Source organism: Ornithorhynchus anatinus, chromosome 7 (assembly GCF_004115215.2).
Source record: "Ornithorhynchus anatinus isolate Pmale09 chromosome 7, mOrnAna1.pri.v4, whole genome shotgun sequence".
NCBI lineage: Eukaryota > Metazoa > Chordata > Mammalia > Monotremata > Ornithorhynchidae > Ornithorhynchus > Ornithorhynchus anatinus.
Window position 1 is genome coordinate 38905656 of NC_041734.1, and position 13294 is coordinate 38918949.

The window sequence follows — 13294 nt, forward strand, 5'->3', positions numbered from 1 at the left end:
GATCATTTCTCTTTTCTTGATTTATATAGAATTCTAGGAAATTGGTTAAAAGTCAAATTCATGGGAGCTGAAATTTCTAAAAAAGTAAACAACAATGCTAAAGACAAAATCCAGACACTTGCACTGTTTCAGTATATTAAGCAACAAGAAGACTGGGCAACCCAAGTAAATGTGTGTGTAAAGGTATGTTTAATAAAATCCAGAGATCTCTACAGTAGTTTCTTATACATTAAGTATTAATTAAATGTCACCTGAAGGAAAGGCCTATTTAGAACTGAAGAATGCATTGCCGTGCACGTGGCGTACTTATGCATTAATGGCCCCGATGAAGAGATCTATCAACCAGTCAGTGGTATTTATTGAGTTCTTACTTTGTGCGGACACTATACTAAGTGCTTGGGAAAGTACAGTACAGTCGGTAGGCACTTTTCCTGCCCTCGAGGGCCTTACAGTCCGATGGGGTACATTAAAACAAATTAGAGGTGGGGGGAGCAAACTGGTATAAGTATATGTACGTAAGGGCTGTAGGGGTGAGGATGGGAGGAGTACTTTAGAGCTTAGGGTTTAAGTGCATGGGTGAAGCAGTAGTGAGGGAAAATAGGACGGGGAGATGAAAGCTTAGTTAGGGAACGCCTCCTCGTGGAGATGTGATTTGATTAGGGCTTTGAAGATGGGGCGAATCCCAGTCTTTTGGGTAATAATGATAATAATAATAATGGTGGTATTTGTTAGCTTACTGTTCTAAGCACTGGGGTCTTGCCTCTTATCTCATGTAGTCTAGTCGTTTCCAACCCATAGCGACTCCACGGGCACATCTCTCCCAGAGCATCCCAGCTCCATCTGCAGTCGTTCCGGTAGTGTATCCAAAGAGTTTTCTTGGTAGAAATAAAGAAGTGGTTTACCACTGCCTTCTTCCACGCAGTCAACTTGAGTCTCCACCCTCGACTCTCTCCCGTGCCGCTGCCGCCCAGCACAGGGGAGTTTTGACTCGTAGCAGATGGCCTTCCCCTCGCTAGCCGAAGCTAGGAATGGAGTGGGTAGGCCTCTGCTTGACTCTCCCTACCGTAGCCGAGACTGGTAGAGGACTGGAAACTCTCCAGGTGCGATGCTGAGAGGGAAAACACTGAAGTAGATACAAGCTAATCAGGTTGGACACAGTCCCTATCCTATATGGGGTATTTGTAGGTGGAGCTAGTTTAAGGCAGGGAGGACATGACTGCCTGAAGTACCCGAAATCCAATGGTGAGGAATTTCTGCTAGATTCAGCAGAATTGGAGGCACTTGAGGACTGGAGAGATATGCAGAATGATCTTTTAGACAAATGATCTGGGCAACAGCATGAAGTATGGCCTGGAGAGGGGAGAGGTTAGAAGCAGAAAGGCCAGCACGGAGGTTGTTACGATAGCCGAGAGGGGTTATGACAAGTGCTTGAACCAGCTACCACACTGGTTGGATGCAGAAGGAGTGAAATCTGGAGATGGGGTGGAGATAGAATCGACAAGATTTAGCGACTGACTATGAGTCGAGGATAATGCCAAGGTTGCGGGCTCGTGAGACAGGAAGAATGGTGGTTTTGTCGACAGAGATGGGAAAGTTGTGGAGAGGAGAGAGTTTGGAAGGGAAGATGACAAGTTCAGTTAGAAACCTCAAACAAAAATCATTATGATCTTATTCTCAGTGACTGACTGCTCCGAATACCTGGATTCCGTTAAAACAGTCTGTCAGGACTAAAGCTGCTTGGAGTGGGTTGTGATTGATGACGCATGTCCCTATATAATGTCCCTGGAGACTCAAGGGTGTCATTAAAAAGTGTCATCTTCCACACTTCCAGAGAAAGTGCAGTGCTTGATTGTTGTAATGCCCTTTCCGCATCCCCATAGACTGTAAGCTCTTCGTGGGCAGGAATTTTCCCAAGCTCTTAGTCAAGTGAGCTAACACAAAGTAAGTGCTCAATAAATACCACCGACTGATTGGTTAGCTCTGAAAAATATCTAGCGGGTGTATATTCCTTTATTATATTCCTAGTGAATTTAAACAACAAAATGTGTCAAAATTGTATTGTAACCTTTTTTTAAATCTAGGTAGTCCAAGGCATTCTCAGTGACGCAGAACTGGAGACGGCTAAAAGTCAGAAGGATTTTCTTGGAACCAGTGGCTTCATTCTCCTCCTTCCAGTGAGAGAGAAAAATGAAGATTCAACCAAAATAGATGAATTCTGGTTTTCAGCATTGCTTCAGTTGAGAAAGTTGCTTGAGGCCAAGCCTGTCCTTCCAGTTATACCTCTAATAATCCTAGTTCCCATTCAGGGAAAAGATGAAATAGAAAAAGATGTGGAAAAGGGTGTGTTGCTGTTGTTTTGCTACCTTTTCAGATGTTGCTAGAATTGGGCTCAAAATAGAAAACCGAAAACTAGATTAGATAGCCAATCTTAACTGGCTTATGCGACTGACATAAGCATGCTATTTTTCTCCTTCAGCTTTTCTCAGAAATACGGAGTTAAAACAAGCAAGCCTCTTTATATATTTTTGATTTCTCTTTACAGGTCTCCTGCTGCAGGACTTAATTTCAAGTGAACTCATTTCTGATTACATTATTGTTAAGATATCTAGTTTTTTAAATGACTTGGAAGCCAACCTCCAGGTAAGAAAACGTCCTCGAAACTAGATTTATTCAATACATTCATTATTTAACATGACATATTTGAAATTTCCAAGAACTGGGGGAGACTGTTTATGACTGGGAATAAAATTCTTAAATAGACATTTGGAAATACAGCGCTAACAAGTGATCAGGTACAAATCACCTCATGATAGATTTCCTCGAAGCAAAAAAAAAAAAAAAAAAAGGCTCCAAAATTAATGATGCAAGTGAAAGATACCTCGGTTTGTCTAGTTAGACCAGAGAGCTAGCACTGATTCCTTCTTGAAGATAAGCAGCATGGCCTAGTGGATAGAGCACGGGCCTGGGAATAAGAAGAACCTGGATTCTAATCCCAGCTCCACCACACATCTGCTGGGTGACTTTGAGAAAGCCACATAATTTCTCTGTGCCTCAGTTATCTTATTTGTAAAATGGGGATTAAGATTAGGAGCCCTGTGTGGAAGAGGGACTGATTAGCTTGTATCTACCCCAGCTTTTAGTACCATGCCCGGCACATTATAAGCACTTCACGAATCCCATTAAAAAAAAAAAAATGTTTGATCTTCTAGGTCTCTAAGGCAGTGAAATGGTTGGCTTCTCATTCCCCTCGCCACCCCAAACTCTGCTGCCAAACTCTTTCTCAATTCGTGGAAGATGGGGTTCACCGCGAGTTCAGTCGACGTTTTTTCTGGGACCGGAAAGAGAGGCGTTTAGCTGGACTGGCATCGCAGAAGCCCGGGCCTATCATTGACCTCTACAACAGTGTACTGCAATTCCTTGCCGACGTCATATCCTCAGAATGGTTAAGTAATCTCTCGTGGCCCGTACCTGAGTTTGCCGAACCCGAGGGTACCGGGCAGCTTCCTCACCTCTACTGGAATACACCACGTCACCTTGCCTGGCTGAAAGAAGCAGTACTCTCCTTCCAGATCCCGCAGATAGACATCCCTCCTTCAGGTAGCGCCGAGCAGAAGAGCTCTTTCTTAAAATATCGTCTACTCTGTTCTTTTTTCTTATTCTTCACAATGATTCTCTTTCCTAGGTTTAAAAAGTGTACTGACACAGAATGTTTTTCTCTGATTTGCTGGTTCTGTTTGGACACGTTTGTTAATGTCACATTTATCCATGGCTAAAGATTTATCAGTGTCTAAAGTTGATCCTACTGACTGTGTCATTACCCAACCACGCAAGTAGGTGAGGCTGAAAGACCCACAAGGAACCCGGATCCTTTTTCTCACGGAAGCAGCGTGGCTCAGTGGAAAGAGCCCGGGCTCGGGAGCAGAGGTCGTGGGGTCTAATCCCGGCTCTGCTCTTTGTCAGCTGTTGAGACCTTGGGCAAGTCACTTAACTTCCCTGTGCCTCAGTTACCTCATCTGTAAAATGAGGATGGCGACTGTGTGCCTTACGTGGGACAAGCTGATTACCTTCTATCTACCCCAGCGCTTAGAACAGCACTTAACAAATACCAACAATATTATTATTATTCTGTGCCCCCTCTAGACCTTCAGCTCAGTGTGGGCAGGGAATGTGTGTGTTGTTATACTGTGGTCCCTCAAGTGCTTAGTACAAGGCTCTGCACACATTAAGCGCTCGATAAATACAACTGAATGAATGAACGGGTCAGGGAAGGCCTCTCGGAAGAGATGTGCCTTCAGTACGGTTTTGAATGGGGAGAGAGAATTGTCTGTCAGATCTGAGGAGGGAGGGCGTTCTAGGCCAGAGGCAGGATGAGGGCAAGAGGTCAATGGCGAGATAGATGAGATCGAGGAAGAGTGAGAAGGTTACCATTGGAGGAGTGAAGTGTGCGGGCTGGAATGTAGTAGGAGGAGTAAGCGCTCAATAAATATGATTGACTGACTAACAGGTCCCCAGAAGCCCCCTTCTAGAGCTAAACCACGAATCAGTCGATCGAATGCATTTGCTGAGTGCTTATTGTGTGCAGAGCCCTGTACTGAGCACCTGTGAGAGTACAGTACAATAGAGTGGGAAGGCACGTTCCCCGCCCACAACGAGTTTACAGTCTAGAGGGAGGGACGGATGTTAAATGAATGAATAAAATGAATAATAAAATAATAAAATGAATAAATTACAGACATGTACCTAAGTGCTGCGGGGCTGAGGGAGGGGGGAAGAGCAAAGGGAGTAAGTCAGGGCGACACAGAAGGGAGTGGGAGAAAAGGAAAGGAGGGCTTAGTCAGGGAAGGCCTCTCGGAGGAGATGGGCCTTCACTAAGGCTTTGAAAGTGGGGAAAGTGATTGTCGGATATGAAGAGGGAGGGTGTTCTAGGCCAGAGGCAGGAGGAGGGCGAGAGGTCGGTGGTGAGATTGACGAGACTGAGGTACGGTGAGTAGCTTGGCATTAGAGGAGTGAAGTCTGTGGGCTAGGTTATAGTAGGAGAGCAACGAGGTAAGGTAGGAGGAGGCAAGGTGATGTGGAGGGCGAAGGAAAGAGAAACCGAGAGAGGGGCTTGTTGTCCTCCTGATCCCGGGTTAGTAATTGGCATGATTAGTAATGATTAGCATAGTCACATATTCATTCAGATCATTCATTCAGAGCATTCATGCATATCATATTTCTAGTCATGATTCCGCTAATATATATTCTGAAGTGCCACCTTTCCCCGCAAATTGTACTTTATGTTTTTCAGCTCCTTGGAATTTTATTTGCACCACAATTTTTCAGTATATTTCTCAGATTCCCAGTTCACATCAAACTCAACCAGTTCTGCAGGTTCAAGTGGAGAATTTACTGAGCGGAATCTACTTCAAGTTAAAGGACAAAGAGTTAGCCTCATCCGGAGAGGGTGGATTTTCAGTCAAAGACATCCCTTGGGATGCTATCATTTCTTTATGCATTAACCATAGACTGAAGGATTGGATGCCCCTGACATTACCGACCGTGTCAGGTATTAAATTGAAGTCTGCTAAATTCACTATGGTATTTATAGTATTTATAGCATATAAATGAGATCTTCGGAACGCTATTTCCTTGGCTGATATTTTTTTCTCCTCTGGTACTGGAACTGTGTGAAACAGATTGGTTAGAGCTAACGCCTTCTTTTCGGCAAAGAAGTGAACCTATTATCATTATGGATTTTCTCAATGTAGAGTTTTATTTGAGAGGCTGAACGAACTACGTACCGGATTGAAGGGCGAACTCTTGATTTGACATCTTACCTTTGCTTGCTGACTTACTGTGGGGCTTTAAGCATTTCTTTAAGCAGGATTTCAGTTTCTTGAAATACATACTTCATATGGAAATAGATGACTAGGATATTTAATGATTTCCCATCGTAACGCAAGGTTCAGTTTATGATGGGTTGCGGATAGTACCAGTAGTACCCGTTAGCATTGATCGAGCATCATCTTGGTGAGGGAAGTAAAGAATAAATAAGTCACAAGTTCCGTGACCATAAGGAGCTTAAATGAGGATCTTAGGTTTGTCCAATTTTCCAACAGACAGTCTGGTTTTCAACTAGCAAGTCTCCTGTCTTGTTCTGCTATGGAACCGGAGGCTTTCACACCTGTTTTTAAAATTTTCAGCTCCGAACCTCCCTCCACGAGGCCTTCTGAGGCAAAGTTCCACAACTCTGCTGCTGCAGAAAAGTTCACACGGGCTTGAGAGGGTAACACAAAGGCTTTGGAGAAATGTGATAGGATTACGTGGAATTGACATTCTTCCACAAAGCGGTGGCTATGACCTGTTTGTATTAATGCTGTATACCCAAAATAAAAATGTGATGTGCAACTCCTTGTCTGATATTTGGGAGGGTCACTGATGGCCACCTTAGTGATAGATTTCAACCTCCTGCTTTTATTGAGGCCCAAACAAACACTGCAGAAGCTTGTGGTGAACTTCTTCTCCTGGATAACTTGGCAGGAGACCTGATCAGTGCTGGTTCAGGAACTGGATCTGGGCCAGGACAGGTAAAAGGGTAAATGCAGGTAAAGATTTTTAAAGTTTTACCTGATATAATCCGATTGAAGCGGCATGGCCTAGTGGAAAGAGCAAGGCCTGGAGGTCAGGGAATCTGGATTCTAATCCTGGCTCTGCCATGAAACTGCTGGGTGTCCTTGGGCAAGTCACTCAACTTCTCTGTGCCTCAGTTCCCTCACCTGTAAATCAGGGGTTGAGACTTTGAGCCCCATGTGGGCCAGGGACTGTGTCCAACCTGGTTACCACATACCCACCCCAGCGCCTAGAAAGGTGTTTGACACATAGTAAGCACTTAACAAATACCATAAAAGAAAAAAAAAACATATATTATTAAAAACTAAGGTAAAACCTGAAACAACAAAAACAAAATCTGAGTATTTTCTTAGTAGTCAGGAGAATCGATGGTGTATTTCAGAATGTGATATCTGGAAGGCATGGCCATTTTAAAATAGATCCAAAAAATCTTTTTCTGGCAGGACTTCCTTTCTCTCTTCCATTATGTGAAAAGGTACGAAATTTCCTTGGGTACTTGGCACGTGTGATTATTTTTAAAAGTCACTCTCTTCTACAGATGGCTGCCGTGTTCTTATTTCAATATTCAGCTATCGCTACAGCATCAAAATTAGTATATTGTTAAATTTAGAACTTAAACTAGAGTTTGGATGTTGAAAATTGAACAGTATTATTTTGAAAGGTATTTATGAGAAGGGCTTATTCAGTCCTTTGACTCTGGTGAGCACCAGTAAGGAGAAATGTTCGTGGCTCACTGGAAAGAGCACGGGCTTTGGAGTGAGAGGTCATGGGTTCGAACCCCGGCTCTGCCACTTGCCAGCTGTGTGACTTTGGGCAAGTCACTTAACTTCTCGGTGCCTCAGTTCCCTCATCTGTAAAATGGGGATTAAGACTGTGAGCCCCACGTGGGACAACCTGATTCCCTTGTGTCTACCCCAGCGCTTAGAACAGTGCTCGGCACATAGTAAGCGCTTAACAAATACCAACATTATTATTATTATTATTATTAAATGTTACTGAATGAGAAACAGATGCTGTTGAATGTGAGCCAAAAAAAAAAAAAGCTAAACTAACCCCTGAACCTGAATTTTTCTGAATAAAAAACCGATGCTGTTGTATGTGAATCAAAAATAAAAGCTAAAATAGAACCCCAACCTGAATTTTAAGACTCCCAAGTGAATAATCCCCTAAATGATATTTTTCAATCCGCAAATCCTTAGTCAGTGTACATGGAGGCAGATGATCTCGCTTTCCTTTAGCCTGGCGTGGCCGATGAGACGCCAAGGGATCTCAGATGACAAATCTGAAAGAGTCACACAGAGAAACGTGTGACTACCGAGGCCTGTAATGGGCGAGGATAGGCCCGGTAACTCTTGGGGACCATTAGACTAATTCAAGGAAAATCTAGGCTAAACAGAGGGATCTTAACACGTTTTAATTTTTGTACTCCTTTTGGCCCACTGCTGTTGATATTAGAATGTGAAGATGTATGCTTCATGCTCAAAACTCTTCCATGAATATCGGATATATATTAACCACCTTTTGCTGAGCAGCACAACAGAAATCTTCCTGTTGTTGTCAGCTGTCTTTTTCTCTTTCTTTCTTTTTTGTAAATTGAATTTGCTAAGCACTTCCAATGGGCCAAGCGCTGGGGTAGGTAGAAGCTAATTAGGTTGGACAAGGTCCCTGTCCCACATGGGGCTACGCAGTCAATCCCCATTTTACAGATGAGGTGACTGAGGCACAGAGAAGTGAAGTGACTCATCTAAAGTCACACAGCAGACAAACGGCGGAATCGGGATTAGACCTCGGGTCCTTCCGACTCCCATTAGGAAACACGGCTTTTCATTAGGCCGCACTGGTTCTCCTTATTTGCTCCACTCTCTCCTAAACTTGAAATTTATGAACATATCTTTAAGTAGAGAAGCAGCGTGGCGCAGCGGAAAGATCCCGGGCTTTGGAGTCAGAGGTCATGAGTTCGAATCCCAGCTCTGCCCCTTGTCGCTTGTCAGCTGTGTGACTTTGGGCAAGTCACTTAACTTCTCTGTGCCTCAGTTCCCTCCTCTGGAAAGTGGGGATTAAGATTAAGACTGTGAGCCCCACGTGGGACAACCTGATTCCCCTGTGTCTACTCCAGCGCTTAGAACAGTGCTCTGCACATAGTAAGCGCTTAACAAATGCCAACATTATCATTATTAAATTACATATTATAAACTGTCTATTCACATTAATGTTTGTCTCCCCCTCTAGTGACAAGCCCACTGTGGGAGGGGAACGTTTGCTAATTCTGCTGTATCGTTTTCTTTGGAGAGCCTAGTACAGTGCTCTGTACAAGTAAGCGCTCGATAAATACTATTGATTGATTGATTGATTGCCCCAGGCTCCACTTGCCCTTTCTTCCTTTAACCCCGTGCATCCAAGGTTCCCGTGTCTTTCACCCACTCTTCACCTCCTCTGTCGATCCCCTGCTCCGTAACTCCATCCACACGGCAGGCCCGGTTTCTTCTTTATAGTACTCTCCTCACGCCCTCCTAACCCACCACATCCCGCTCCCCAAATCTGTTGGGGAGACAGAGACGGGATCGGGGTGAGGAGGGCAGAGCATTTTCCTGCATTCTCCCATCTTGTTCCTGGCTCCGCTGCCCTGCAGGTTCGGGGGACGCGGAAGATGGTCAGGCAAGTTAAAATTAAAAAAAAAAAAAGGGTCCCCGTGATGGATTTCAGGTTTGAGACTACGGAGACAGCATCAGCGGTTGGGGTTCGGGGTTTGGGGAGAACGGTTTGTGGGGACGCAAGTTAAAGGAGACTGAGGGAGTGGAGATGGAAGGCCGGGGAGAAGGAGTGGTGAGTAATGAAAAAATATCCTTTTTTTTTGCTCCTTTGAAGATTAAAGAAACACTCGTGGAGATTGTACGTTTATCCTTAAAAACATGCTAACGGAGAATTTACGTTCACCCCTTTCTCCTGAATGTCCATAGAAGCCCTGAGCAGAGATGGAGAAATACGCGTTTACTTTTCTAAGGACCATTTAAGTGAATTCACTCGTCCTTCGTCGTGGGAACGGGCCAGGTTGAGAACCCAGAGGGAGATCCAGCAGAGTTATGAACGGTGCGGTTACATTTTGTTGGGGGCGGGGGGAGGGTTTAAACATGGGATAGTAAGTAGAATCATCGGAAAATAGTTCCAATTGGGGCATTTCGGAGAAATGTGTTTTCCTCGGAGATGGAATAGACGACACGAATTGTCCTTCATTCTCTGTGATCCTATGACAGTGTTTGCTTCCTTGAATCACCTCTCCCGTAACCTCTCCCCCGTCCTTCACCCCCTCCCCCCCCATCTTTCGTCATGTTTCTTAACTTTGGATAGAGTTGTTTTTTTCAGTATTTCTAAATTAAGTACTCTACACGCTACTTGGCTTCAACAAAACTGCCCTCTCCTGGTTCTCCTCCTATCTGTCTGTGCTTTCTCTGTCTCTTTGACCGGCTCCTTCTCTGCAATCCATCCTCTGACCGTGGGAGTGCCTCAAAGCAGGCAACGACAGGAAGATTTCCACTGTGCTGCCCAGCGAAAAGTAGTTAATACATTCATGGAATAGCTTTGCGCATTGTCATATTCGAAGAGGGAGGATTTCCAGGCAGGGCAGGAGGGAGAGTGTAAGCGAGAGGTGACGGCAAGAGAGAAGAGAGTGAGGCACAGTGAATAGGTTGTCATTAATTATAATGTCGGTATTTGTTAAGCGCTTACTGTGTGCAGAGCACTGTTCTAAGCGCTGGGGTAGATACGGGGTAATCAGGTCGCCCCAAGTGAGGCTCACGGTCTTCACCCCCATTTTACAGATGCGGTAACTGAGGCCCAGAGAAGTGAAGTGACTGGCCCACAGTCACGCAGCTGCCAAGTGGCAGAGCCGGGATTCGAGCCCATGACCTCTGACTCCCAAGCCCGGGCTCTTTCCACTGAGCCACGCTGCTTCTCATTAGAGGAGCTGTACTTAGTAAGCACTTAGTGTGGGCAGATCCCCGTACTAAACACTTGGGAAAGTAATTATGGCATTTGTAAGCACTTACTTACCATGTGCCGAATACCGCTCTAAGCACGAGCTCATCGGGTTGGGTACGGTCTCGTGTCCCACGTGGGGCTCACAGTCCAAGTAGGAGGGAGAATAGGTAATGAATCCCTACTTTACAGTTGAGGAAACTGAGGCACAGAGAAGTTAAGTGACTTGCCCCAAATAACACAGCGGGAAAGTGGCGGAACCAGGTTCAGGACCCAGGCCCTCTGACTCCCAGGCCCGTGCTCTGTCCGCTAAACTACGACTGCTTTCCCACTCTAATAGAGTTGGTAGCTCCACAAGGAGCTGACAGTCTGTGGAAGGAGACAGACATTAAAATATATTACGGAAAGGGAAGTCAGTAGGGTGAAAGGATATTTACATACGTGCTGAAGGTTGGGGTGAGTTAGTAGAGTGCTTAAGCTGTACTGAAGGTCTGTCCTCTAGACTGTGAGCCCGTTGTAGGCAGGGATTGTCTCTCTTTATTGCCGTTTCGTACTCTCCGCGCACAGCGAGCACTCAGTAAGTACCGTTGAATGAATGAATGGAGTACACAGTAAATAGGTGATTCATTCATTCATTCAATAGTATTTATCGAGCTCTTCCTCTGTGCGGAGCACTGCACTGAGCGTTTGGAATGGGCAGTTCGGCAACAGAGACAATCCCTACCCAACGACGGGCTCACGGTCTAATCGGGGGAGACAGACGGACAAAAACAAGACAACGTAATCACGATAAAATAGAATCGAGGGGATGGACACCTCATTGACACATTAAATAGGGGAAGGTGGAGAGCGAACGAAGGGCAGGGGAAATAAGGGATTAGGAAAGTCCTCTTGGAGGAAATGTGGTTTTAGGGGGTTTTGAAGTTGGGGAGAGCGGCGAACTGTCGGATCTGAAGTGGGAGGGATTTCCAGGCCCGAGGGAGAACGTGGCTAAGGGGTCGGCGGGGGGATAGATGAGATCAAGGTACAGTAAGTAGCTTAGAGGAGCAGAGTATGTGGGCTAGGTTGAAGTAGGTGATCAGTGAGGTTGGGTAGGAGGGTCAGAGTTGATTGAGTGCCTTAAAGTCAGTGATAAGGCGTTCTTATTGATGCAGTGGAGGATGGGCAACCACTGGACGTTTTGGGCAAGTGAACTGTCTTTCAGAAAAATGTAGTTTTCCCTCTAGAAACCAATGTTATCACAATAATAATGATAATGTTGGTATTTGTTAAGCGCTTACTACGTGCAGAGCGCTGTTCTACGCGCCGGGGGAGATAGGGGGTCATCGGGTTGTCCCACGTGAGGCTCACTGTCTTAATCCCCATCTTACAGATGAGGGAACTGAGGCCCAGAGAAGCGAAGTGACTCGCCCACAGTCACACAGCTGCCAAGTGGCAGGGCCGGGATTCAAACCCCTGACCTCTGACTCCCGAGCCCGGGGCTCTTTCCACTGAGCCCGTGGCCGTCGAGTCATTTCTGATTCATAGCGACTCTGTGGATGTATTTTCTCCAGAACGTCAGGTCGTCTGCCATGACCCGTAACCTTTCTAATGTTTTTTCCGTTATCGTCGTTATGGTCTCCGTCCGTCTAGCTGTCGGTCGACCTCGTCCGTGTTTTCCCTGGATGCTTCCTAGCGTTAGCGTCTTCTCCAGAGAATTAGCCCTGATCGTGTGTCCAGAATATGCTAATCTAAATCGAGTCTTCTGACCTTCCAAAGACCACTCTGAGCTTAATTTCCTCCCAAATCCATTGGTTTGTTTTTCGGTCGGTCCATGATATTCAAAAAAGCCTTCTCCAACACCACGTTTCAATATGCTGAACCAATACGCTGATCCAATAATTGATCCAAACCTTCCTTGAACCTACTAATATTTTCCACGCGCCTAGCTTCCCGTGTTGGTGAAATCAATCAATCGACGGTATTTATTGAGCGCTTACTATGTGCAGAGCACCGAACCGAGCACTTGGAAGATAACGATACACCAGAATTAGCAGAGACGTTCCCTGCCCTAAGCGAGATATGGTCCATATGCTCTCCTCCTTTTGGGGGCCAGAGTGTTACTTTTATTTGTTTTTTTCCCGTGTCACTTTCTAACTTCAATGGCTGTCCCTCAACCTGATCATAGGTAGACGCCACAAGGTTCCCAAGGGCTCAGCGAGAGCGGGCGTAGCGATCGCAGCGTTAGAGTGACGGTGATGGCATTTGTTCAGCGCTTACTCTGCGCCAAGCACTGTTCTAAGCGCTGGGGTAGATCCGAGGTCATCAGGTTGTCCCGCCTGGGGCTCGCAGGCTTCATCCCCACTTGACGGCCGAGTTGACCGAGGCCCAGAGAAGTGAAGTGACTTACCCGAAGTCGCACGGCGGACAGGTGGCGGAGCCGGGATTAGAACCCACGACCCCTGACTCCCCAGCCCGGGCTCTTTCCACCGAGCCGCGCCGCTTCTACTCTCGTAATCGGTAACAAGACGCAACCCAGACTGTTATGAACACCTCTTCAGCTCCAGCCCCAGGAACACCCTTATTAACCAGTTGCTCCCCGTTGACCTCAGCAGTCAACTTCGGTCTGCTGCAAGACTCCGGGAACAAGCACTACCTTCTTCTTCTTAATAATAATAATAATAATAATAACGTATTGAAGTGCTCGCTATGTGCCAGGCACTGTACTGGGCGC

The 13294-nt window shown here is 45.7% G+C and overlaps 1 protein-coding gene across 3 annotated transcripts in view; it reads left to right on the forward strand.

Moving 5' to 3' along the window:
- The window catches only part of LOC100083492 (germinal-center associated nuclear protein-like), a 70717-nt gene that overhangs the window by 49522 nt on the left and 7901 nt on the right, over window positions 1-13294 (forward strand). For all 3 annotated transcript variants that reach the window (XM_029069693.2, XM_029069695.2, XM_029069694.2), the window contains 6 exons: window positions 30-183; window positions 2082-2340; window positions 2543-2640; window positions 3210-3597; window positions 5288-5545; window positions 9567-9696. In XM_029069693.2, the coding sequence (XP_028925526.1) occupies window positions 30-183; window positions 2082-2340; window positions 2543-2640; window positions 3210-3597; window positions 5288-5545; window positions 9567-9696 (1287 nt within the window). The remainder of the gene's footprint in view (window positions 1-29; window positions 184-2081; window positions 2341-2542; window positions 2641-3209; window positions 3598-5287; window positions 5546-9566; window positions 9697-13294) is intronic.